This window comes from Mesoplodon bidens (genome assembly GCF_964165515.1).
Source record: "Mesoplodon bidens genome assembly, chromosome: 13".
Lineage (NCBI taxonomy): Eukaryota > Metazoa > Chordata > Mammalia > Artiodactyla > Ziphiidae > Mesoplodon > Mesoplodon bidens.
In genome coordinates, this window is record NC_138169.1 from 66,236,740 (window position 1) to 66,264,619 (window position 27,880).

General features: G+C 43.2%; 2 protein-coding genes across 2 annotated transcripts in view; one reads left to right on the top strand and one right to left on the bottom strand.

The window, feature by feature from the left end:
* The window catches only part of MYO5B (myosin VB), a gene marked incomplete at its 3' end in the record, with an annotated part of 387,279 nt that overhangs the window by 110,919 nt on the left and 248,480 nt on the right, over positions 1 to 27,880 (bottom strand). The window contains exons 11-12 of the mRNA XM_081252328.1: positions 8,056 to 8,137; positions 7,386 to 7,526 (exon numbers count right to left, since the gene is read on the bottom strand). Coding sequence (XP_081108454.1) covers positions 7,386 to 7,526; positions 8,056 to 8,137 — 223 coding nt within the window. The remainder of the gene's footprint in view (positions 1 to 7,385; positions 7,527 to 8,055; positions 8,138 to 27,880) is intronic.
* LOC308626841 (small ribosomal subunit protein eS27-like) lies at positions 11,061 to 11,684 on the top strand. The gene has a single exon (XM_081252338.1). It carries the CDS (start codon positions 11,386 to 11,388, stop codon positions 11,635 to 11,637), a length of 252 nt encoding a protein of 83 aa, XP_081108464.1. The 5' UTR covers positions 11,061 to 11,385; the 3' UTR covers positions 11,638 to 11,684.

Genomic DNA, 27,880 nt, shown 5'->3' on the forward strand with positions numbered 1-27,880 from the left:
GTCACTGCCCACACCTTCCCGGCAGCCTGTACAGCCTGCCACTGCCGAGGGTCCCACGATGCAGGACTAACTTCCCCGGGAGAAGGCACAGCCCACCTCAGGCTCTTGCAACTTCGTGCCAGCCTCTGCTGCTGCAGGCACACCTGCACATTCCAACTGTGACTGCTGTATGCCTCCCTCCCCCCAGCCTGAGTGAGCAAGTGAGCCTTAACAGCCGCTGCTTTCACCCCCTCTTGGCTGGGAGGGGAACAGACACCTGAAGGCAGCTCACACGCAGTGGTGGGGCCAAAGCCAAAGCTGAACCCCAGGGGCTCTGCGACCAGAGAAGAGAAAGGGAAATCTCTCTGTGCAGCTGCAGGAGCAGGGGGTTAAATCCCTGCAATTGGCTTGGTAAACCCCGCATGTGTGGAATACCTGAATAGACAACAAGTGTTCCCACAATTGAGGCTGTGAACTTTGGGGACAAGTACACACAGGAGGAAGGCCAGATCAGGGGCTCAGCCTGCCCAACAATGCCCACAGCAGGTCCAGAGACCTACCGAGAAGTATTAGAAGACTTCCTGGATGGGCAGGGATTGGCTGTGGCTCACTGGGGGGACACGGACACTGACAGCTGAGGCCCCAGGAAAACATCACTATTTGTTTTGTCTGTTTGTTTGTTTTGTTTTGTTCCATTGTTCTTTTTTTATGATTATTCTTTTAATTTTATATTTTCTTTCTTATGCTTTTATTTTTAATATATTTTTAATTTTATTCATTATTTTTTCTTCTTTCTACTGAACTTTTTTGTTATATTGTGTTTTTTCCTTGTGTTTGTTTTTTTCTTTGTTTTGCGCTGTTTTCATTTTATTTTAAACTATATTATCTATTTTTACTTTACTACTTTGTTGTTTTGTATTTTTTCCTTTTGTTTTAATCTTTCTTTTGTCTTTACATTTTTTGTTATCGTTTTTGTGTGTTTGCTTTATGCTTTCATTGCATTTTTTTAGTTTGCTTTCTGCATCTGATTTGTTCCTGGTTCTGTGTATTTATTAGTTTACTTTTTAGTATTTGTTTTAGTTTTTGAGCTTGTTTATTGATTTAGTTGCTCTCCTCTTCTTCATTCTCTTTTTTTATTTTCTTTTCTTTTGTGAGTGTGTGTGTGTATGTTTCTTCATGTGATTTTGTCTGTTTAGTTTTGCTTTTACCATTTGTCTTGGGGTTTTGTCTCTTGTTTGTTTGTTTCTTCTTCCTTTTCTTCCATGCCGTGTGGCTTGCAGGGTCTTGGTGCTCCAGCTGGGGGACAGGCCTGAGCCTCTGAGGTGGGAGAGTTGAGTCCAGGACGTTAGACCACCAGAGAACTCCTGGGCCCATGTAGTATTAATCGGTGAGAGATCTCCCAGAGGTCTCCATCCCAACAATAAAACCCGGCTCCACCCAAGGGCCAGCAAGCTCTAGTGCTGGACCCCTCATGCAAACAACTAGCAAGACAAGAACACAACCCCACCCATTAGCAGTAAGGCTGCCTAAAGTCATACTAAGCTCACAGACACCCCAAAACACACCACTGGACATGGCCACTGCCCATCAGAGGGACTAGATCTAGCCCCACCCACCAGAACACAGGCACCAGTCCCCTCCAGCAGGAAGCCTACACAAGCCACTGGACCAACCTCACCCACTGGGTGAGAGAAGTAAGAGGAACTATGACCCTGCAGCCTGCTTTCTGACCTCAAACACAGTAAGTTAAATAAAATGAGAAGACAGAGAAATATGCAGCGGATGAAGAAGATAAAATCCCACAAGACCAAACAACTGAAGAGCATATAGGCAGTCTACCTGAAAAAGAATTCAGAGTAATGATAGTAAAGATGATCCAAAATCTCAGAAACAGAATGCAGAAAATACAAGAAACATTTAACAAGGACCTAAAAGAACTAAAGAGCAAACAAACAGTGATGAACAGCACAATAAATGAAATAAAAAATTCGCTAGAAGGAATCAATAGCAGAATAACTGAGGCAGAAGAATGGATAAGTGACCTCGAAGATAAAATACTGGAAATAAATATCACAGAGCAGAATAAAGAAAAAAGAATGAAAAGAATTGAGGACAGTCTCAGAGATCCCTGGGACAACATTAAACACACCAACATTCGAATTATAGTGGTCCCAGAAGAAGAAGAGAAAAAAAAAAGGGTCTGAGAAAATATTTGAAGAGATTATAGCTGAAAATTTCCCTAATACGGGAAAGGAAATAGTCAATCAAGTCTGGAGAATGCAGAGAGTCTCATACAGGATAAATGCAAGGAGAAACACACTGAGACACACATTAATGAAACTATCAAAAATTAAATACAGAAAAAATATTAAAATCAGCAAGGGAAAAACAACAAATAACATACAAGGGAATCCCCATAAGGTTAACAGCTGATCTTCCAGCAGAAACTCTGCAGGCCAGAAGGGAGTGGCAGGATATATTTAAAATGATGAAAGGGAAAAACCTACAACCAAGATTACTCTACCAAGCAAGGATCTCATTCAGATTCAATGGAGAAATCAAAAGCTTTACAGACAAGCAAAAGCTAGGTGAATTCAGCACCACCAAACCAGCTCTACAACAAATGCTAAGGGAACTTCCCTAAGCGGGAAACACAAGTGAAGAAAATGACCTACAAAAACAAACCCAAAACAATTAAGAAAATGGTCACAGGAACATACATATTGAAAATTACCTTAAATGTGAATGGATAAAATGCTCCAACCAAAAGACACAGACTGGCTGAACAGATACACAAACAAAACCCATATATATGCTGTCTACAAGAGACCCACTTCAGACCTAGGGACACATACAGACTGAAAGTGAGGGGACGGAAAAAGATATTCCATCCAAATGGAAATCAAAAGAAAGCTGGAGTAGCAATACTCGTATCAGACAAAATACACTTTAAAAAGACTATTACATGAGACAAGGAAGGACACTACATAATGATCAAGGGATCAATCCAAGAAGACATAACAACTATAAATATTTATGCACCCAACATAGGAGCACCTATGTTGAGCATAGAGCATAGTAGTCTCTTAGGATGCTTTATATTTCTGCGGTGTCTGTTTTAACTTCTCCTTTTACGTTTCTAATTTTATTGATTTGAGTCCTTTCCCTCTTTTTCTTGATGAGTCTGGCTAATCAATTTTGTTTATTTTCTTGAAGAACCAGCTTTTAGTTTTATTGATCTTTGCAATTGTTTTCTTTGTTTCTATTTCATTTATTTCTGCTCTGATCTTTATGATTTCTTTCCTTCTGCTAACTTTGGGTTTTGTTTGTTCTTCTTTCTCTAGTTCCTTTAGGTGTAAGGTTAGACTGTTTATTTGAGATTTTTCTTCTTTCTTGAGGTAGGCTTGTATAGCTATAAACTTCCCTCTTAAAACTGCTTTTGCTGCATCCCACAGGTTTTGGAGAGTCGTGTTTTCATTGTCATTTGTCTCTAGGTATTTTTTGATTTCCTCTTTGATTCCTTCAGTGATCTCTTGGTTATTTAGTAACGTATTGTTTAGCCTCCATGTGTTTGTCATTTTAATGTTTTTTTCACTGTAATTCATTTCTAATCTCATAGCATTGTGGTCAGAAAAGATGCTTGATATGATTTCAATTTTCTTAAATTTACTGAGGCTTGATTTGTGACCCAAGATGTGATCTATCCTGGAGAATGTTCCGTGCGCACTTGAGAAGAAAGTGTAATCTGCTGTTTTTAGATGCAATGTCCTATAAATATCAATTAAATCTATCTGGTCTATTGTGTCATTTAAAGCTTCTATTTCCTTATTTACTTTCATTTTGGATGATCTGTCCATTGGTGTAAGTGAGGTGTTAAAGTCCCCCACTTTCACTGTGTTACTGTTGATTTTCTCTTTTATAGCTGTTAGCAGTTGCCTTATGTATTGAGGTGCTCCTATGCTGGGTGCATATATATTTATAATTGTTATATCTTCTTCTTGGATTGATCCCTTGATCATTAGGTAGTGTCCTTCCTTGTCTCTTGTAACATTCTTTATTTTATTTATTTATTTATTTATTTATTTATTTTTTAAAGGCTCACGCTCAGTAGCTGTGGCTCACGAGCCTAGTTGCTCCACGGCATGTGGGATCCTCCCAGACCAGGGCTCGAACCCGTATTCCCTGCATTGGCGGGCAGATTCTCAACCACTGAGCCACCAGGGAAGCCCCCATTCTTTATTTTAAAGTCTATTTTATCCTATATGAATATTGCTACTCCAGCTTTCTTTTGATTTCCATTTGCATGGAATATCTCTTTCCATCCCCTCACTATCAGTCTGTATGTGTCCCTAGGTCTGAAGTGGGTCTCTTGTAGACAGCATGTATATGGGTCTTATTTTTGTATCCATTCAGTCAGTCCATGTCTTTTGGTTGGAGCATTTAATCCAATCACATTTAAGGTAATTATCGATATGTATGTTCCTATGACCGTTTTCTTAATTGTTTTGGGTTTGTTTTTGTAGGTCCTTTTCTTCTCTTGTGTTTCCCACTTAGAGAAGTTCCTTTAGCATTTGTTGTAGAGCTGATTTGATGGTGCTGAATTCTCTTAGTTTTTGCTTGTCTGTAAAGCTTTTGATTTCTCCACTGAATCTGAATGAGATCCTTGCCAGGTAGAGTAATCTTGGTTGTAGCTTCTTCCCTTTCATCACTTTGAGTATGTCATGCCACTCCCTTCTGGGTTGTAGAGTTTCTGCTGAGAAATCAGCTGTTAACCTTATGAGAGTTCCCCTGTATGTTATTTGTCATTTTTCCCTTGCTGCTTTCAATAATTGTTCTTTGTCTTTAATTTTTGCCTATTTGATTACTATGTGTCTCAGCGTGTTTCTCCTTGGGTTTATCCTGTATGGGACTCTCTGTGCTTCCTGGACTTGGGTGGCTATTTCCTTTCCCATGTTAGGGAAGTTTTCGACTATAATGTCTTAAGATATTTTCTCTGGTCCTTTCTCTCTCTCTTCTCCTTCTGAGACCCCTATAATGCGAATGTTGTTGCATTTATTGTTGTCCCAGAGGTCTCTTGGGCTGTCTTCATTTCTTTTCATTCTTTTTTCTTTATTCTGTTCCACAGCAGTGAATTTCACCATTCTGTCTTCCAGGTCACTTATCCGTTCTTCTGCCTCAGTTATTCTGCTATTGATTCCTTCTAGTGCCGTTTTCATTTCAGTTATTGTATTGTTCATCTCTGTTTGTTTGTTCTTTAATTCTTCTAGGTCTTTGTTAAACATTTCTTGCATCTTCTCAATCTTTGCCTCCATTCTTCTTCCAAGGTCCTGGATCATCTTCACTATCATTATTTTAAATTCTTTTTCTGGAAGGTTGCCTATCTCCACTTCATTTAGTTGTTTTTCTGGGGTTTTATCTTGTTCCTTCATTTGGTACATAGCCCTCTGCCTTTTCATCTTGTTTATCTTTCTGTGAATGTGGTTTTTGTTCCACAGGCTGCAGGACTGTAGTTCTTCTTGCTTCTGCTGTCTGCCCTCTGGTGGATGAGGCTATCTAAGAGGCTTGTGTAAGTTTCCTGCTGGGAGGGACTGGTGGTGGGTAGAGCTGACTGTTGCTCTGGTGGGCAGAGCTCTGTACAACTTTAATCCGCTTGACTGTTGATGGGTCCAGCTGGGTTCCCTCCCTGTTGGTTGTTCGGCCTGAGGCAACCCAACACTGGAGCCTACCTGGGCTCTTTGGTGGGGCTGATGACAGACTCTGGGAGGGCTCACGCCAAGGAGTACTTCCCAGAACTTCTGCTGCCAGTGTCCTTGTCCCCACGGTGAGCCACAGCCTCCCCCACCCCCGCCTCTGCAGGAGACCCTCCAACACTAGCAGGTAGGTCTAGTTCAGTCTCCCCTGGGGTCACTGTTCCTTCCCCTGGGTCCTGATGCACACACTACTTTGTGTGTGCCCTCCAAGAGTGGAGTCTCTGTTTCCCCCAGTCCTGTCAAAGTCCTGCAATCAATTCCCACTAGGCTTCAAAGTCTGATTCTCTAGGAATTCCTCCTCCTGTTGCTGGACCCCCACGTTGGGAAGCCTGACATGGGGCTCAGAACCTTCACTCCAGTGGCTGGACTTCTGTGGTATAAGTGTCCTCCAGTCTGTGAGTCACCCACCCAGCAGTTATGGGATTTGATTTTACTGTGATTGCGCCCCTCCTACCGTCTCACTGTGGCTTCTCCTTTGTCTTTGGATGTGGGGTATCTTTTTTGGTGAGTTCCAGTGTCTTCCTGTCGATGATTGTTCAGCAGCTAGTTGTGATTCTGGTGTTCTCGCAAGAGGTAGTGAGAGCACGTCCTTCTACTCCACCATCTTGGTTCCTCTCCAACGTCATTCTTAATGGTGAAAAACTGAAAGCATTTCCTCTAAGATCAGGCACAAGACAAGAGTGCCCACTCTCACCACTAAAAAAAATGTGCTGTGGATTTCAGTGTATTTTCACTCTGTCTTCCGCTGTCTTATTCATTGTTCCTTCTCACTTTCAAAGGCAATGAAACTTGGAGAGTCCTTCTGGAAGGGAAACACCTGCTCCCCCTAAACCATCAAGCCACAAGCCACCCTTTACATGGAAGACACGGGAGACCAGAAAGTAAACGCAACTGGGCTCTTCCGTTTCAATACTGAGAACCACGTGGCTTCTACACCTTTTGATTAGAGTTTCCATCACTGGAGGAGCTGGCATACATTTACCCCTTCATCACCAAACACCAAACCAGGAGAAGTTGTGAAGACCATCAGATCCAACCCCCCTCAATTCATAGAGCAGAAAACCAAGGGCCAAAGTAGTTAGGTGACTGATAACACCCAGTTCCCCTGCCCCACATTTCCAAGGCTGCCTGTTTCTCTCCATGCTGGCAACTCAGGGCTCTTCCTGTTACAGCAGGTAGCATCCATGACAAGCTACATGGGGGAAATCTACAGCCTTCACCTGCTACCAAGCATGTGGCTCTTATCGCTCCCAAGCCATCGGGCACAGTAAAGATGACCCTGTGCTCTTGACCTGCACTCTCTGGGATGCCTGTTTAGAAGTCGGGGTCCTTCTCTCAGCACGTCGGTGATCTGGGGCACCAAATCCATACCACCAACACATCATGCCAATCCATAACACCCAGTCTCTGCCAAAAGAGGCATATGTTCACCAATGCAGCAATACCTGCCAGTCATGCTCAACGTGTTACCTTCTGGTATCTTCTAGTATGCAGAATAGACACCAATGCTTCTCCCAGCAAACTAAAGGTCAGCTAATCACAGATGAAATTCCAGCTTTGAGATCTCACATGTTCCCCTGCACCCCAGAGCTGTCCTCTGCCCCACACCCCAAGCCTAGAATTGAACTGATTCAATGAGAGCATCATCAGTTTTACCTTACATTCTTCATCCAACAGGTCCAAGATGCCCAGCTTAGCTTCTATGAGGTCAATACAAGGTTGGTTATCATAAAAATCAATCAAGGTCCAAGGGATCTGCTCCTTCATGTATTCCTCTTGCTCCAACTTGAATACATGCTGGTGTAAGAAGTGAAAGGTCAAGGTTAGTGAACTATAGACACACCTTAACTTTCAACTCCCCTGAGCTTCAACCACATGGGTTCTGAGCCCTGGAGGATGGTGCATACTCGCTAGAAAAGGTTTAGGCACAAGTCACAGTCATGAATGCAGAAGAAAAAAGCTCAGTTAGGTGATCCTCACTCCCGTGTGAACCCTTCCCTAGAACACTCCAAGAATCACCTGTACTGTCCATACCTCAACCAGTAGCAAGAAGCCTCATAGCTGGCTTGCAATTGCTCAAATACTCCAGAAGCTCGGGGTCAAAAAGAGTGGGAGTCAAAGCCAAGGAGAGGATCACTGACCTCCTTCTGAGCAGTGGGGAGCACCTGCCTAGAGCTGGGGCACCACCAGGAAACCAAGGGCAGGTCAGGACAAAGCTAGAGCCCACTGACCCTGGACAGAAGAGAAGTAGGCCGGGCTGTCTGTCACTCCCTGGTGGGGAGAGAGGTCTTCCCCACCCGACATGTCCGGGTCCAGAAAAACCTACCAAGTTGAACTGTTGCTGGAGCTTCTCATTCGCATAGTTGATACAAAACTGCTCAAAGCTGTTCACGTCAAATGTCTCAAACCTGCAGAATGGACAGAGCAGAGGATAAAGTAAGAGGCATCTCCTTTTCCCAAAGGAAGCACTGGGACTTCAGCAAGGCAGCCCTCGTCCCCTGCTCCCACCCGGCTCTAGCCTTAACTCCAGCACACAAGGCCCATCTGCTCTTGTGCCCAAAGAGACCACTGTTGCCGGCATCAGCATGACAGAGTCCTATTAAATAGGAGAGTAAGAATGTACATCTTTTTCGCAATTAGAAACAGTACTGACAGCAGGACATTCGGAAAAAGCAGGTGTAAAAACGAGAAAGTCACCCATGATTCTATCACTCACGTTAACCACCAGTTACGTTTTGGTATGTTTCCTTCTAGCGATTTTACGTTTTTGAAGAAAAGTAGAATTATATGTAAAATTATACCTATATTTGTCATTTAACTCCCCATTCGTTATTCAACATTTTCCCATGCCATTGTTCTTCAAAGGCATCAGTTTTATTTATTTATTTATTGTTTTTTTGGCTGTGTTGGGTCTGTTTTTTGGCTGCATTGGGTCTTCGTTGCTGCCCACAGCCTTTCTTTAGTTGTGGTGAGCAGGGGCTACTCTTCATTGCATTCTCTTGTTAGAGCACAGGCTCTAGGCAGGTGGACTTCAGTGGTTGCAGTATGCGGGCTCAGTAGTTGCGGCACATGGGCCGTAGAGTGCACGGGCTTCAGTAGTTGCCGCGTGTGGGCTCAGTAGTTGCAGCTCATGGGCTCTAGGTGCATGGGCCTCAGTAGTTGTGGCTTCTGAGCTCTAGAGTGCAGGTTCAGTAGTTGTGGTGCACGGGCTTAGTTGCTCCACAGCACGTGGGATCTTCCCGGACCAGGGATCAAACCCGTGTCCCCTGCACTGGCAGGCAGATTCTTAACCACTGAGCCACGAGGGAAGTCCCGAAAGACATCAGTTTTAATGTCTGCCTCATGGACCCTCATATGGATCATAGATGCTGCTTTAGGCCTGAGGATTGTACAGGTGCTCAGGTGAGGGGACCAGTGGGGCCAGAATTTAGCTGATGCCCCCCTCAAGTCTGGGAGGGAGCATTTTCCCCAGAAGGGATGCCTTTTTCCAATTCACACAAAGGCTTCTCCTGGGCTGGCAGTGGCCCCCATGCAGATGAATCATAATTTAACCAATCACCTATTGCAGGACATTTTGGTTCTTTTCCCAGTTTTTAGCTGCTATCACTGCTGTGACAAATATTGGATATACATCTTTGAATTCATGATCCTTAGGATGCTATTCTAGAAGGAAAATTACCATGTTCGAGTTTGTTTTCTTAAATGGTAGAAGAAAATTGCCTTCCAGAAAGATGGAGCCAGTTGATGTTATCACCCTACCCCCACCCCAGCCTCCCTATGTATGACAGCACCTTGTTCACCTAATCCTGGTTAATCATGTTGTCTTTAAATTCATGTTTGACTTAGAGTTTATGTACAATAAGATGCACCAATTTGAAAGATATATTTCAATGAGTTTCTGATAAATATTATACTACATGTGTCCACCATCACAATCCAGATATAGAACCATTTTTATCACCACAATCACCCCAAAAGTTCCCTTGTGCTCCAATCAGGTACATTCTCACTGCCCCTCACTAGAGTATTAATGCATCACAGATCTTTGGTCAGTAATGTAGATTAACTTATAAAAGTCTTTGGTTAATTATTATGCAAAAAATGTTCTTCTTTGATTTTTAATATCTTTTGATTATTGATAGAGCTCAACATTTTTCTGTGTGTGTGTGTGTGTGTACGAGTCGTCTGTACCTTGTGAACTGTCTGTGATTGGTGAAGTATTTGTTGGGTTTTAACTTTAAAAATTGACTTATTTCAGCTCTTTATACTTTAGATCATCAACACTGACATCAACTGCTCAACTGAAATGTTTGCAATATGGCTCGATCACTGCTGGGGAAGGGAGTTGGAGAAGAGGTGGAGGCTGCAGAGAGGAGCGCAGGTAAAGAGATGAGACACAGCACGGCACAGCACAGCCAGGCACAGTCCCACCTGCAGGCCTTGTATGCTACACTTGAGGGGTTTGGATTTCACCAGGAGAAATGGGAAAGTTTGAAGGATTTTAAATTAAGAAATGATAACCAGGGCTTCCCTGGTGGTGCAGTGGCTAAGAATCCGCCTGCCAATGCAGCGAACATGGGTTCAAGCCCTGGTCCGGGAAGATCCCACATGCCACAGAGCAACTAAGCCTGTGTGCCACAACTACTGAGCCTGCACTCTAGAGCCTGTGAGCCACCACTACTGAGCCCGCGTGCCACAACTATGAAGCCTGAACACCTAGAGCCCATGCACCACAACAAGAGAAGCCACCGCAATGAGAAGCCCGTGCGCCACAGTGAAGAGTAGCCCCCGCTCGCCGCAACTAGAGAAAGCTGCTCACAGCAACGACCCAATGCAGCCAAAAATAAAAAAAATATATTAAAAAAAGAGAAATGACAACCATACTTATATCTTAGAAACACTGTGATTTGTGGGAAGGTGTGCAAGACTGAATGCAGGAGGTCGAGTAAGGCAGTTATTACTGGAGCAATAATTCAGGAAAGATCCAATCAGGTCATGGTTTAGGCTGGCGGTGGCCAAGTAATGGGAAGCTTCTAAAGACATTAAGGAAGGTGGAAATGAGAGGACTTCAAATGACCAATGGCACGTGGAGATGAGATTCACTTGTACAACTGAATGGATGTGATCACCCACCAAGCTGGGAGCATTATTATAGCATCAGCAGCTTTAGCTACAAGGTAGTGGGGCCACCATGTTCGCAGAGCAAAGGCATCAGGCTGAGGGGGTAAGAAGGGGAAGAAGTGGAGGAGGAAGAGGTACCTTTTTCTCACTCACGCACCACGCTGAATGAGCTGGCAGGGACCCTATAAATGAGCACCTATAGAGCACCAAGCCCCAGATGCTTCATGAGCTCACTGAACACCCACAACAAACAAGAGATCGGGTCTATTACCAATCCCATCCTACTGTTGAAGAAATTAGATAACCTGTCTGAAGTCAGAGAGTCAGTAGACAGAAGAGCCAATATTTGAACCCAGAAAGAGTGATTTCTGAGACCACATTAACTCAGAAAGGAATAAAAGTTCCATTTAAGAAAGAATGAAAAATAGATAAGTCAGTAAAAAATTAAAAAAGAAAAAAGAAAGAATGAAGAGGCCGCTATGCACCCAGGTGAGTGCTGCTGCTTTGGACAGGCTGGGCTTGCGAAAGCCTCAACATGCCTTTGGCTAGAGATTTACTGCATCCTTCCTTGGAAGAAGAAAAGAAAAAACATTTAAAAAAACTGGCTGGTTCAAAGTCCAAATGCTTTATGGATGTAAAATGTCCAGGTTGCTACAGGATTACCACAGTTTTCAGCCATGCTCAGACAGTGGTGCTTTGTGTTGGTTGTTCAACAGTGTTGTGCCAGCTGATGGGAGGAAAGGCCAGACTCACAGAAGGGTGTTCATGTAGAAGAAAGCACCACTAATGATCCATGCAACTTCCTGAATTTGTGTCCTATCACAGAAAGCCTTATCTGTTTAGTAATTCTAGTTAATCTACCAAGATGATGTAATTATGTTTAATTTTGTAAGGTATACAACAATGCTCTCCTATTTTGATGTCAGTTTTTCAATAAAGTTTTGATTATGAGCATAAATAAATAAATACATAAAGAAGGAAGAGATGACTAGGAAGGGCTGTGGAGAAGAGGAAAACTTCCCAGGGGAGGAAGTGTTTGAGCACGTGGAGAGCGGGAGAGGGGTGACACCGAGGGACCCCAGGTTGGGGACACAGGCTTCAGCCTTCATAACCTCACATCGCTAGCCCTCTCACTCTTTGTACAGGTGACTGAATTTTCTCAGTCTTACATAAAATTATGCCAGCCCTTCCAAACAGGCTGAACTACCACTCCCTAATAGAAAAGTTGGAGCTGCCCCTGGTGGGGTTGGGGACGGTAGTGATGGTGGAAAGGCAGCACCATAAGCAGCAGAACCAGCAAAAATAAATGCATCAGATGCCCAACAGGGTTGGCTCAGTGCCCAGAAAACATCAGGCTTCTCCTCCTCTGTGCCCACCTCCCCCACCAAGGTATAAGACGAGGAGAAGTGGGAAATCATCTTGAGATCAAGGGAATCACCTACTTGGAGACAACCACATTAAAGCACAGACTTTGGTCATGCCCACAGAAGAGAAGTAATTCTAGGTCAATAAAACACGATCAAAGATGCAAAATCCAAGCTGGAGGCACTCCAGACCATGCAGGAGGGAGGCACTGGCTCTGCCAGTCCTTACCCTGGATTAGGGTCCTCCCAGCCCAGAGGATGGTCCTATAGCCCGAGTTATGTCTCCTAGGACCTCATTTCCTCCCCCTATAATCCCGTCACACCCCAAGAAAGGTTGCTGATGACAGCCAAATCCCAGGGGAAATTTAATTAATAAAACCTAGAAGGAAGATAAAAGAGCCACCCTAGCAATCGGCCAGATAACAGCACTTGCGTGTGCTTGCTGGGCTTGTGCTGGGCTCCATAGATAAAGGATTTAAATATCTCCCACTTGTCATTTTTTAAAGGTTTACATTGGTAGCACTCCACAAAGAATATTCTCATTAATTTGAGAGGGCCTGAAATTAGCTCATAATTTCCCTATTTCTAAGATATTATCTGGTAACAATTCCTCTGCCGTCTAGTGTAAGTACTGTAATGCTGGAGGGCCAGACATGAATGAGGGGTTTGGGTAGCTTGGAAAATGTCTAAGATGACTGACCTCAGAAAACCACAGATAGGGAGATAGGGCAACTTCTCTAAATTAAATTATATTTGTAGTAATTCTTGCCATCAATAGAGATGACTTTTTAAAATAAACACAATGGATCAATTTATAGTCCACAAGATTAAAATATCACAAAGAAATTTATATATGAGAGAGAATTGGATTTATCTTCTAAAATCAATGTTGAGAATATTTAGACCAGAATCCTTGGGTGGGAGGAAGGTCAAAACATGGAATAAGATTTGATGCTGAGACCTGAGATCTGTACTCACGGTGGTACAATTATCACCCCTACTTCAATGTTCCCCTATCTTCAAAAACGTAGTAGAAAAGTAGAAAATTCCCTTCTCATCCTACCTGACTTCAGGATGGGGTAAGGGATACAAGCGCCTCTATAAAAATAAGGCAGTATCTGTGGGAAAGTGAAACTTCAATAAAAAGAAGTCAACCCGGCCCTCTGAGTTAATTATTAACCTTCACGAGCCATTCATTCCAGAGCAGAGAGGCAATGAGATGCTTTGAAGGTTGGGAAACAGTTCTTGCCCTGGAGCACAGGTCAGAGGAACTAGACTTTCTTAGCTCAGGCTTGTCTTTCTATTTCACCAAGACCTCTCTCTATCCTTCTACCAAAGGTTGAAAGAGAAGATATGTGATATAGGTTAGACATAGAGGGGGCTTCTAGGGAATGAGTACTAAAAGTCAAACAAGTCCCTCTCAAGGTCTCTTTCCCTCCTGAAGCCCATGAAACCTCACAAGGGCACCTTGCAGTCTGTTAGGGAGGCCAACCCTTCTAATCTCTTTACTAAACAATCCCGGGGTGCTAGGTGCACCTAAGAATGGCAGGACTTGGATTCTGCTCACGTGCTTCTCTCTGTGCCCAGATGTCCCCACACAGGACTTGTCCTTCAGGGACAGCACAGTTCTAGGCACTGCTCACATCCCAGTGTCAAGAACAGTTCTTCTGGAGGAACTAAGTCCATTCAGTTTGCAGTGTGCTCCAATTCCCGGCTCTTCCCCATGTCTGAAAATCTGATGTGGGACAGGAAGATGCCCACCATATGGTAACCCTCTCCCAATCCATCAGTCAACTGTCCCAGGAACTGTAAGGGCTGCAAAGAAGAGCAAGTCATGGACCCTGCCCAACAGAGCTATTAGGAGGATAACATGAAACCAGTATATGAAACCTCCCAACTAGTAGAGATTGTATGTGTTATAAGACTTTAAAGGAGGGTGAGTTCATGGGGGTGCTGGCATGGACAGAGAGAAATGGGACTTTATCCAAGCTTTACGACTATGTAGTGGTGTTTGTTCCAGACATGCTCCAAAGGGCTGTGTCAGAGCAATTCTGGAAGGTTGAGCTTGACTTTCGAGCACTCTGAGTGACACGGTTCTCCTGGGAGACTCAGAGATTCCAGGGAGAACCCAATTGCTTCGGGTGATCTGCTGGATCTGAGGACACTGGGGCCAGCTATGCATGTCTACCCTGAAGAAGACATGTCCTGGAATCTTCTGGGCTGTCCAAGGTTGGGTCACTGTTCACAGGCTGCAGGGTAAATGCAATCACTGACTTCTCCCCCTCCATTCTCCATGAAACCTTTCCATACTAGACAAAGAGGGGATGGGTAGTCGTCTCCAAAGAAATAACTTAGGATTGTGAAATTATCTGTAAGTCTAGTTTGAAGAGTGAGACCAAGAAAACAAAACATAACAAAGACACAAAGCATTTCCATCAAAAAAAAAAAAAGAATTTCCATCAAAATGATGAAGGCAAATGGTGAGCCTAAGAAATTTACTTAAAATATATCATTAAAGGCAACTTACAGAATGGTAGAACATGCTTGCAAATCATATTTCTGAAAAGCGGTTAATATCCAGAATATATAAAGAAATCCTACAACTCAAAAAAAAAAAAGTAAATAACTTGATTTAAAAATGGTCTCGGTGCTTTGTGACCGCCTGGAGGGGTGGGATGGGGAGGGTGGGAGGGAGGGAGATGCATGAGGGAAGGGATGTGGAAACAGATGTATATGTATGACTGATTCACTTTGTTATAAAGCAGAAACTAAAAAAAAAAAAAGATATGTGCATTTTACTGGGTGTAAAAATGTACCTTAAAAAATTAGTAAATAAAACAATCCAAAAATTAAAAAAGAAAGTGGGAAACAAAAATAAATAAATAAAAATGGTCAAAGAACTTAAAACATGTCTCCAAGAAGATATATGAATGGCCAAGAAGCATATGAAAAGACCATCATAAATCATTAGAGAAATGCATATCAAAACCACGAGATACCACCTCATACCTACTGGGATGGCCACTATCAAAAAAACCAGAAAACAACAAGTGTCGGCAAGGATGTGGAGAAACTGGAACCCCTGAGCACTATTGGTAAAAATGTAAAATGGTGCAGCTACTATAAAAAACAACATGGATGTTCCTCAAATAATTAAAAATAGAATTACTATATGATCCAGCAATCCTACTTCTGGTTATATATCCAAGAAGTCTAAAAGAAGAGATATTTGCACACCCTTCCTTGGTCATTGCAGCATTTTCACAACAGCCAAGAGGGAGAAGCAGCCCAAAGGTCCATCAATGGATAAATAAAATGTGGTACATGCATACAATGTAGTATTATTCACCTTTTAAAAAAAAGGAAATCCTGTCACATGCTACAACATGGTTGAATCTTGAGGACGTTATGCTAAGTGAAATAAGATAGTCCCAGAAGATAGATACTATGATTCCATTTACACGAAGTCCGTGGAATTGTCAAAATCATAGAGACAAGGGCCTCCCTGGTGGCGCAGTGGCTGACAGTCCACCTGCCAATGCAGGGGACACGGGTTCGTGCCCCGGTCCGGGAAAATCCCACATGCTGCGGAGAGGCTGGGCCCGTGAGCCATGGCCGCTGAGCCTGCACGTCCGGAGCCTGTGCTCCGCAACGGGAGAGGCCACAACACTGAGAGGCCCGCATACCGTAAAAAAGGAAAAAAAAAGATCATAGAGACAGAACGTAGAATGGTGGTTGCCAGGGGCTGGGGGAGGGAAGATGGGAGTTGTTTAATGTATAGTTTCAGTTTTCCAACGTGAAAAAGTTCTAGAGATCTATTGCACATCAATGTGAATATACTTAACATTACTGCACTGTATACGTAAAAACGGTTAAGATGGTAAATTTTATATTGTGTGTTTTTTTAAAACTACAATTTAAAAATACTTTTTAAATCATTAAAAAGCACTGAATAGAGCTGGATGCAAATTTAAAGTTAGGAAATACCATAAGAGACACAGAAAGTAACACAAGAACTGAGGAAGATATAAAATCCCAGCAAACCCCATTTCCTGTTCCTGGGGCCCAAACATCCCTCGGCAGCCTCTCCCTCACTATTGCTCAGCATTAGGCATGAATCTATCCCTGCCTTGATCCCTAAGTCCCCTAGGCCAACTGTCCTCTTCAAGAATGAGCTGGCCATAGCCAAAGCCTCCTGCTATCTTGGCATTTTGAAGGCTCAGGTCAAAGAGAAATAAATGTGTATTTTTCCCAAATTGGAACCATTTATTTCCCATTGCCTCGAGGAGGAGAGAGGAATAAAGGGTTACGATTGTAATTAATCAAGCCTGTAGAGGCAAATGCTGGTTAATGCAACATGAAAAGGAAACCCCAGCCAAAAGCTGCCTGGCTCTCTCCTATTAATTTCCATCCCCTGCCTGGTAAGAAATACCTTGCAGGCAGCTTCACAGATCCTTAGTTAAGGAAAAGAGCTTGGCTTGGGTTGGCTAAATTGCCCTGGGTGTTGCCTGCTCTGCTTGGAGTTGGGGCAGGGGAGCAAGATGTAGGGAAGGCATGCTTCTACCAGGACACTGGGTATCTGGAACTGTTCAGGAGAGCCTGAGAGAAGGGCCTCTGAGCAGGGGGCTCACCACAGCTGTGGTGGAGGCAGCTGTGGCCCAAGCAACTTACTTAGGCGCTCACAGCCTTTTCTACCATCTGAACTAACTACCCTTCAGAACATCATGATAAGGCGAGGTATGTATGTATGATATGCTGGCTCACACACTGCTTGCTTATGTATACAGAAGTGACTGTTTATTCACTCTAGCTGCTGATTCTATAGTAACATATTAAACATTTATACAAAAATCTGGAGTGGCTCATTTATACTATGGAACTCCTTCCAGTTGTCTCTAGAATGAGCTTGACTGGTGACCCAGTAACACTCTAGCTAGGTGCTACAGTTTATCTACGGACAGTCATCCCAGCTGAAGTAATCAGTACCTACTGGTAGGGGAGGGGGCAGCAATCCCACTCTTATTTGCTTGCTTTGCACATTCCCAACCTAATTCAGAGAGGAAGATAACTCCTTATTCCTTTCCTCTTAATCAGTGGGGTTTAATGTATTCAGAAACCTCACCCCACCCTCCTTCCCACTCTCTGCAGCTTCCACATGCTCTCTTTTGCTCACAGGTGACAAGGAGGAGTAAGAAAATTAAAAACATTAGGTCATCTCAAGGGCACCTTCTATGTGCATCAAGGTATCCCCATCTAGGGCTGAGAAACAACGAGTGAGACATTGGGATAGATGGTCTCCTCCCTCTCCAGAGTCTGGTGGTCAGGGATTTGGGTAGGAAACTCAAAATATTAAAAAAATGCTGGAGTCTTCAGATGCCATGGAAGAATCACTTCTCATAGTCATACTGTTTGTAAATAAAGCCTAAAAACAGGAATTAGTTTGAAATGAGAGGAGGTCGTTAGGGCAACAGAGGTAGAGTATCAAGCATGACACCCACTTTCAAGTAACTGAAAACAAAAGATTCAGTGGGTTTCTGAAAGGTACCTTTTCTGAAGGTTTCTGAAAGATAGCTGGAAGGTGTCTGAAGCCCAAAGGAAACAAGGCAGAAGAACACCATGATTGGGAAAGGGAGATGACCGTAAATAGTTCAATGCAAATCCCAGTTTCCACCAAATGCTGCCACTTTCTCCCAGATTAAGAAACGGTGTCACTAACCTGATGGATCAGAAAGAGTACCTCCAGATTCAAGTCACCTGCCTTCCTGTGAAGCTTTTAGTTTTAGTCTCCTAAGCGTTCATTACATACCTTCTTACCAGAAAAGAAAGAGAATGACTTCTCGGCAGACCAGAACTGATGAGGAGCCGGCGTATGTACATTCAGGGTGGTCTGTAAGTGCTTACTTGGCCTCAAACGGCCCATTTAGACAGCAGCTGGTTAACGCTGAGCCCACCTTATCTAACTTGCCATCCTGAACTCTGCCCACAGCACGTGAAGCCGGCACTGACTGAGCAGACGGAGGAGGAACCGTGCGTGGCATTTCTCTCTCCCCAGGAGGAGGTGAATCGCTTTCTAAGTATGACCGCTTTATGACAAGGTTTGAAAAAGTAAATTAGCTTCTGAGAAGGAACAAGGATTAAAAAAAGAGAAAACAGCAGAGCACACCCAGAAGGAAGCAAAAGGGGAGGAAACTCCCTGAGAGTGCTAGTCTAGGGCCCCAGGCTGCACAGCCCCCCTGCGATGGGACCTGTCCTCGCTGGAAAGCTGTCAGATATTCTCAAAGGAACCCATGGCCACACGGGGAGGAAGGAGACACACAGGTCAGGAACTGGCACCAGAAATAGGAGATGGAGTCCTACAGATCCCCATCCACCCACCTTCACACCAAACACAAGTCTTCCCTGTGATCTATTTCTCCCCTTTGGGCGGGCACAGGATCTTAGAGCAAATAAACTCAATTATAAAAATTAAATGGCAAATATGAACACAAAATCCCAGCTTGCAGGGGCTCAGCTAACACCTCCAGACTCAGCAGCACCAGCAGCCCAACCCACAGAGGCCTTCCCCACCACCACCACCAAGAGGCAAAGCCTCTTGCTGGGGATCCCTTAGAAGGGAGGAGCTATCTATTTAAGCTCAAGGCACTGCTAAGACAGTATGTACCTATAACAGAACTGAGGCATGATATTGTACGTATCAGTAGCACTGCAGTCATAATACTTTTACGTGCCATTAACAATGGGGACACCTTCAAGGTGTTGAAGGAGTAAGACATGGAGTTCACCCTCCTCCCCACAAATACAACAAAAATACATCTACACGTGGAACAGCTCCTACAGAACACCTACTGAACGCTGGCAGAAGACCTGAGACCTCCCAAAAGGCAAGAAACTCCCCACGTACCTGGCTAGGGCAAAAGAAACAAGGAAAAATAGAGACAAAAGAATAGGGACCTGCACCAGTGGGAGGGAGCTGTGAAGGAGGAAAGGTTCCCACACACTAGGAAGCCCCTTCACTGGTGGAGACAGAGGGTGGCGGAGGGGGGAAGCTTCAGAGCCATGGAGGAGAGCACAGCAACAGGGGTGCGGAGGGCAAAGCGGAGAGATCCCCGCACAGAGGATCAGTGCCGACTGGCACTCACCAGCCTGAGAGGCTTGTCTGCTCACCCGCCAGGGTGGGCGGGGGCTGGGAGCTGAGGCTCGGGCTTCAGAGATCAGATCCCAGGGAGAGGACTGGGGTTGGCGGCATGAACACAGCCTGAAGGGGGCTAGTGCGCCACAGCTAGCAGGGAGGGAGTCCGGGAAAATGTCTGGACCTGCCAAAGAGGCAAGAGACCACTGTTTCGGGGTGTGCGAGGAGACAGGATTCCTGCTCTGTGTGCCCACAGAAGGTAGGGCACCATCTAAGCGAGCTCCAGAGACGGGAGTGAGCCGCAGCTATCAGCTCAGGCTCCAGAGACAGACGTGAACTGCTAACGCTGCTGCTGCTGCAACTAAGAAGCCTGTGTGCAAGCACAGGTCACTACCCACACCCGCCGCCAGGAGCCTGTGCAGCCTGCCACTGGCCGGGTCCCGTGATCCAGGTACAACATCCCTGGGAGAACACACTGCGCGCCTCAGGCTGTTGCGACGTTATGGTGGCCTCTGTTGCCGCAGGCGTGGCCCACATTCCAGTTGTGACTACCATACCCCTCCCTGTCCCCGGCCTGAGTGAGCAAGAGAGTCCTAATGAGCTGCTGCTTTAACCTGCTCCTGTCTGGGTGGGAAACAAGACACCTGAGGGAAACCTATATGCAGAGGAGGGACCAAAACCAAAGCTGAACCCCAAGAGCTGTGTGAACAAAGAAGAGAAAGGGATATTTCTCTATTCACCCTAAGGAGTAGCAGATTAAATCCCACAATCAACTTGATAAACCCAGCATCTGTGGAATACCTGAATAGACAATGAATGTTCCCAAAGTTCAGGTGGTGGACTTTGGGAGCAACTGTAGACGTGGGGTTTGCTTTCTGCATCTGATTTGTTTCTGGTGTTACATTTATCTTAGTTTAGTTTTTAGTGCTTGCTATCATTGGTGGATTTGTTTACTGATTTGGCTCTCTTCCTTTTTTCTAAATTTTTTTATTTTTTATTTTCTTACTATTTAAATTTTTTTTTCCATTTTTTTTTCTTTCTGTGAGTGTGTATGTGTACATTCCTTTGTGTGATTTTGTCTGTTTAGGTTTGCTTTTACCATTTGTCCTAGGGTTCTGTCTGTTCATTTTTTGTTTGTGTTTGTTGGGATTTTTTTGTTTTTTTTAATGAGTGTGTGTGTAAATGTTTCTTTGTGTGATTTTGTCTGTTTAGTTTTGCTTTTGCCATTTGGTTTGGGGTAGTATCTGTTTGTTCTTTTTCTTTTTTCTTCTTCTTCCTTTTCTTCCGAGCTGTGTGGCTGGCAGGGTCTTCGTGCTCTGGCCGCGTGTCAAGTATGAGCTTCCAAGGTGGGAGAGCCGAGTCCAGGACAATGGACCACCAGATAACTACCTGCCCCAAGTAATATCAACTGGCGAGAGTTCTCCCAGAGATCTCCACCTGAACACTACGACCCAACTCCACCCAACGGGCAGCAAGCTCCAGTGCTGGACACCCCATGCCACACAACTAGCAAGACAGGAACACAACACAACCCTTTAGCAGTCAGGCTGCCTAGAGTCATACTAAGTTCACAGACACCCCAAAACACACCACCAGACGCAGCCCTGCCCACCCGACGGACAAGATCCAGGTCCACCCACCAAAACATAGGCACCAGTCCCTCCACCAGGAAGCCTACACAACCCACTGAACCAACCTCACCCACTGCGGGCAGACACCAAACATAACAGGAACTATGAACCTTCAGACTGTGAAAAGGAGACCCCAAACACAGCAAGTTAAACAAAATGGGAAGACAGAGAAATATGCAACAGATGAAGGAACAAGGGAAAAACCCCACAAGACCAAACAAATGAAGAGGAAATCAGCAGTCTACCTGAAAAAGAATTCAGAGTAATGATAGCAGAGATGATCCAAAATCTTGGAAATAGAATGGAGAAAATACAAGAAACGTTTAACAAGGACCTAGAAGAACTAAAGAGCAAACAAACAGAGATGAACAACACAATAAATGAAATTTAAAATTCTCTAGAAGGAATCAATAAAAGAATAACAGAGGCAGAAGAACGGATAAGTGACTTAGAAGATAGAATAGTGGAAATAACTACCGCAGAGCAGAATAAAGAAAAAAGAATGAAAAGAATTGAGGACAGTCTCAAGAGACCTCTGGGATAACATTAAATGCATCAGAATTTGAATTATAGGTGTCCCAGAAGAAGAAGAGAAAAAGAAAGGGTCTGAGAAAATATTTGAAGAGATTATAGTCAAAAACTTCCCTAACATGGGAAAGGAAATAGTCAATCAAGACCAGGAAGTGCAGAGAGTCCCATACAGGATCCATATTAGTCAAAGATCCATATTAGTCAAACTATCAAAAATTAATTACAAAGTAAAAATATTAAAAGCAGCAAGGGAAAAGCAACAAATAACATACAAGGGAATCCCCATAAGGTTAACAGCTGATCTTCAGCAGAAACTCAGAAAGCCAGAAGGGAGTGGCAGGATATATTTAAAGTGATGAAAGGGAAAAACCTACAACCAAGATTACTCTATCCAGCAAGGATCTCATTCAAATTCGATGGAGAAATCAAACGCTTTAAGAATAAGCAAAGCTACGAGAATTCAGCATCACCAAACCAGCTTTACAACAAATGCTAAAGGAACTTCTCTAAGCAGGAAACAAAAGAGAAGTAAAGACCCACAAAACCCCCCAAAACAATTAAGAAAATGGTAACAGGAACATACATATAGATAATAACCTTGAATGTAAATGGCTTAAATGCTCCAACCACAAGACACAGAGTGGCTGAATGGATACAAAAACAAGACCCATATATATGCTTTCTAGAACAGACCCACTTCAGACCTAGGGACACATACGCACCGAAAGTGAGGGGATGGAAAAAGATATTCCATGCAAATGGAAATCAAAAGAAAGCTGGAGTAGCAATACTTATATCAGACAAAATAGACTTTAATAAATACTATTACAAGAGACAAAGAAGGACACTACATAATGATCAAGGGATCAATCCAAGAAGAAGATATAACAATTGTAAATATTTATGCACCCAGCATAGGAGCACCTCAATACATAAGGCAAATGCTAACAGCCATAAAAGGGGAAATAGACATTAACACAGTAAGAGTAGGGGACTTTAACACACTACTTTCACCAATGGACAGATCCTCAAAAATGAAAATAAATGAGGAAACACAAGCTTTAAATGACATATTAGACCAGGTGGACTTAACTGATATTTATAGGACATTCCATCCAAAAACAACAGAATACACTTGCTTCTCAAGTGCTCATGGAACATTCTCCAGGATAGATCATATCTTGGGTCACAAATCAAGCCTTGGTAAATTTAAGAAAATTGAAATCGTATCAAGCATTTCTGACCACAGTGCTATGAGACTAGGTATCAATTACAGGAAAAAAACTGTAAAAGATACAAATACATGGAGGTTAAACAATAAACTACTAAATAACCAAGAGATCAAAGAGGAAATCAAAAAATACCTAGAGACAAGTGACAATGAAAACACGACGACCTAAAACCGATGGGATGCCACAAAAGCAGCTCTAAGAGGGACGTTTATAGCAATACAATCCTACTTCAAGAAACAAGAAAAATCTCAAATAAACAACCTAACCTTACACCTAAAGCAATTAGAGAAAGAAGAACAAAAAAACCCCAAAGTTAGCAGAAGGAAAGAAATCATAAAGATCAGATCAGAAATAAATGAAAAAGAAATGAAGGAAACAGTAGCAAAGATCAATAAAAGTAAAAGCTGGTTCTTTGAGAAGATAAACAAAATTGATAAACCATTAGCCGGACTCATCAAGAAAAAAAGGGAGAAGACTCAAATCAACAGAATTAGAGGGCTTCCCTGGTGGCGCAGTGGTTAAGAATCCACCTGCCAATGCAGGGGACACGGGTTCAAGCCCTGGTCCGGGAAGATCCCAACACATATGCCGCGGAGCAACTAAGCCCATGCGCCACAACTACTGAGCCTGCGCTCTAGAGCCCACCAGCCACAACTACTGAAGGCCACACGCCCTAGAGCCCATGCTCTGCAACAGAGAGGCCACTGCAATAGGAGGCCCATGCACCACAACAAAGAGTATCCGCTGCTCACCGCAACTAGAGAAAGCCTGCGCGCAGCAACGAAGACCCAACACAGCCAAAATAAATAAATTAATTAATTAAAAAAAGAAAGTTTATAAAAACTAAAAAAGTTTTTAAATAAAGAATTAGAAATGAAAAAGGAGAAGTAACAAATGACACTGCAGAAATACAATGAATCATGAGAGACTGCTACAAACAACCATATACCAATAAAATGGACAACCTGAAAAAAATAGACAATTTCTTAGAAAAGTTCAACCTTCAAAGACTGAACCAGGAAGAAACAGAAAATATGAACAAACCAATCACAAGCACTGAAATTGAAAATGTGATTGAAAAACTCCCAAGACACAAAAGCCCAGGACCAGATGGCTTCACAGGTGAATTCTATCAAACATTTAGAAAAGAGTTAACACCTATCCTTCTCAAACACTTCCAAAATATAGCAGAGGGAGGAACACACCCAAACTCATTCTACAAGGCCACCATCACCCTGATACCAAAACCAGACAAAGATGTCACAAAGAAAGAAAACTACAGGCCAACATCACTGATGAACACAGATGCAAAAATCCTCAACAAAATACTAGCAAGCAGAATCCAACAGCACATTAAAAGGATCATGCACCATGATCAAGTGGGGTTTATCCCAGGAATGCAAGGATTCTTCAATATATGCAAATCAATCAATGGGATACACCATATTAACAAACTGAAGGATATAAACCATTTGAAAATCTCAATAGATGCAGAAAAAGCTTTCGACAAAATTCAACACCCATTTATGATAAAAACTCTCCAGAATGTGGGCATAGAGGGAACCTACCTCAACCTAATAAAGGCCATATATAACAAACATCACAGCCAACATCGCTCTCAATGGTGAAAAACTGAAACCATTTTCACTAAGATCAGGAACAACAAACACAAGGTTGCCCACTCTGACCACTATTATTCAACATAGTTTTGCCACAGCAGTCAGAGAAGAAAAAGAAATAAAAGGAATCTAAATTGTAAAAGAAGTAAAACTGTCACTGTTTGCAGATGACATGATCCTAGACATAGAGAATCCTAAGGATGCTACCAGAAAACAACTAGAGCTAATCAATGAATTTGGTAAAGAAGCAGGATACAAGATTAATGCACTGAAATCTCTTGCATTGCTGTACACTAACGATGAAAAACCTGATAGAGAAATTAAGGAAACACTCCCATTTACCACTGCAACAAAAAGAATAAAATACCTAAGAATGAAACCTACCTAAGGAGACAAAAGCCCTGTATGCAGAAAACTATAAGACAATGATGAAAGAAATTAAAGGCGATACAAACAGATGGAGAGATATACCATGTTCTTGGATTGGAAGAATCAACATTGTAAAAATGACTCTACTACCCAGAGCAACCTACAGATTCAATGCAAGCCCTATCAAACTACCAATGGCATTTTTCACAGAACTAGAACAAAAAATTTTACAAGTTGTATGGAAACACAAAAGACCCCGAATAACCAAAGCAATCTTGTGAAGCAAAATGGAGCTGGAGGAATCCTTACTTCAGGCTATACTACAAAGCTACAGTAATCAAGACAGTATGGTACCAGCACAGAAACAGAAATATAGATCAATGGAACAGGATAGAAAGCCCAGAGATAAACCCATGCACATATGGTCACCTTATTTTTGATAAAGGAGGCAAGAATATACAATGGAGAAAAGACAGCCTCTTCAATAAGTGGTGCTGGGAAAACGTAAGAGCTACATGGAAAAGAATGAAATTAGAACACTCCCTAACACTATATACAAAAATAAACTCAAAATGGATTAAAGACCTAAATGTAAGGCCAGACACTATAAAACTGTTAGAGGAAAACACAGGCAGAACACTCTATGACATAAATCACAGCAAGATCCTTTTTGACCCACCTCCTAGAGAAATGGAAATAACAAAAATAAACAAATGGGACCTAATGAAAGTTAAAAGCTTTTGCACAGCAAAGGAAACCATAAACAAGATGAAAGGACAACCCTCAGAATGGGAGAAAATATTTGCAACTGAAGCCACTGACAGAGGATTAATCTCCAAAATTTACAAGCAGCTCATGCAGCTCAATATCAAAAAAACAAACAACCTAATCCAAAAATGGGCAGAAGACCTAAATAGATATTTCTCCAAAGAAGATATACAGATTGCCAACAAACACATGAAAGGATGCTCAACATCACTAATCATTAGAGAAATGCAAATCAAAACCACAATGAGGTATCACCTCACACCAGTCAGAATGGCCATCATCAAAAAATCTTCAGACAATAAATGCTGGAGAGGGTGTGGAGAAAAGGGAACACTCTTGCACTGTTGGTGGGAATGTAAATTGATACAGGTGCTATGGAGAACAGTATGGAGGTTCCTTAAAAAACTAAAAATAGAACTACCATATGACCCAGCAATCCCACTACGGGGCATATACCCTGAGAAAACTATGATTCAAAAAGAGACATGTACCACAATGTTCATTGCAGCACTATTTACAATAGTCAGGAGATGGAAGCAACCTAAGTGTCCATTGACAGACAAATAGATAAAGAAGTTGTGGCACATAATATACAATGGAATATTACTCAGCCATAAAAAGAAACAAAATTGAGTTATTTGTAGTGAGGTGGATCGACCCAGAGTCTGTCATACAGAGTGAAGTAAGTCAGAAAGAGAAAAACAAATACTGTATGCTAACACATATATATGGAATCAAAAAAAACAAATGGTTCTGATGAACCTAGGGGCAGGATAGTAATAAAGACACAGATGTAGAGAATGGACTTGAGGATACGGGGAGGGGGAAGGGGAAGCTGGGACGAAGTGAGAGAGTGGCCTGGACATATATACACTACCAAATGTAAAATAGATAGCTAGTGGGAAACAGCCGCATAGCACAGGGAGATCAGCTCGGTGCTTTGTGTCCACCTAGAGGGGTGGGATAGGGAGGGTGGGAGGGAGGCGCAAGAGGGCGGTGATATGGGGATACAGGTATGCATAGAGCTGATTCACTCCGTTATACCGCAGAAACTAACACAGCGTTGTAAAGCAATTATACTCCAATAAAGATGTTAAAAAACAACAACAGGAACAGTGAGTCTCCACATTAATCTTCCCACACCGAGAACTCAGTAAAAATAGATTCTTGCCCAGGGAGATTAAGGGAACCAGGTCAGATGCTGCATCCTGACTTTCTCTAGCTCCTCCATCAGAATGTAACACTAAAGGTCAGTTTTTTTGAAACCCAATTACCTGAAAATACTCGTGGCGGAGGGATGAATGACACAGAATTAATTACTGACAGCTCGGTAGTATGTTTCCACGGTGCACAGACTGTTCTATGTTGCTCTCCCCAGAGCGACTGGAAGGGCTGAGTCAAAAAGCAGGCACTCGACGGAGCAGAAGAGAAGTGCCATGTCCACAGTCACTCGGCTAGAACCCTGGAGAGCCCGGGGAGGAGGCATTCTCCTGCCTCCCCCCACGTCATCCTCCACTGTGCTCCTCATCACCTAGGAGGTGGCTTTTTTCCTACCCTCGGGACTGTGCTCCTGTCCCAAAGGGTCTCCCCCCACAGCCCGTGTTCTACTCTCTCCTTGAAAGATCGAGTTCAAGCCTCCCCTTCCACGTGAAGCTTTTCCTGACTGTGCCAACAAGCGTGCACTCTTCTGCCTTGAAACTCATACAGCACCAAGTGTCCAAACCCTCAAACCAACCCTGTTACAATTTCTTCTGTTGTCTCTTGTATTATGTAGCTCGTGCATGTGACTTAACTCTTCAGCATGTTCTGGAAGCCTCTGTGATGCCAGAAACCAAGTTTAGCGCCACAGCATGTGACATGATTTGATTCGAAGCCCAGTGATGCACAAGAGCAGCAGAGACAGAGCTGGGACAGCCTATCTTTGCACGGGAAAGCGGCCGCTTCTAGAGGAGGTTTTCCTTTACTACAGCCTGAACATAAGGCGAGCACCAGCTTGTCAGCCCACTGAGCAGTCGTATCTACCAGAGTATCACGGCTGTTACAGCTCTGCACTTCTAAGCGTCCAAAGTTCTATTTTAAGACAGAAACCATGACCTCTATGATATGAAGATCCAGGAGGATTTCATCTATTATTAGCTTAAAGAGGGCAGGACACTGATCATAAAAGAAGTGCAGGTAAGGTTTCAACCCAGTGCATATAATTTCAAGCAATTCTAGAAGGACCTGGAATGCACCTAAGAGAGACTTGTGGCTCAAAACTTCCTTTCAAGCTATAGAAACTAAAGAAGAGAAGGGCTGTGATCTGTAGAGGGTCATTCAGCTAGCTGGGGACAGCAATGAGTCAGAAAGCCAGTCTCCTAGGGCCTAGTGAAGTACACTTTCTACTT

Bases quoted from the DNA above. Each gene is read 5' to 3' on its own strand.
- LOC308626841 (XM_081252338.1), top strand. From the start codon at position 11,386: ATGCCTTTGGCTAGAGATTTACTGCATCCTTCCTTGGAAGAAGAAAAG.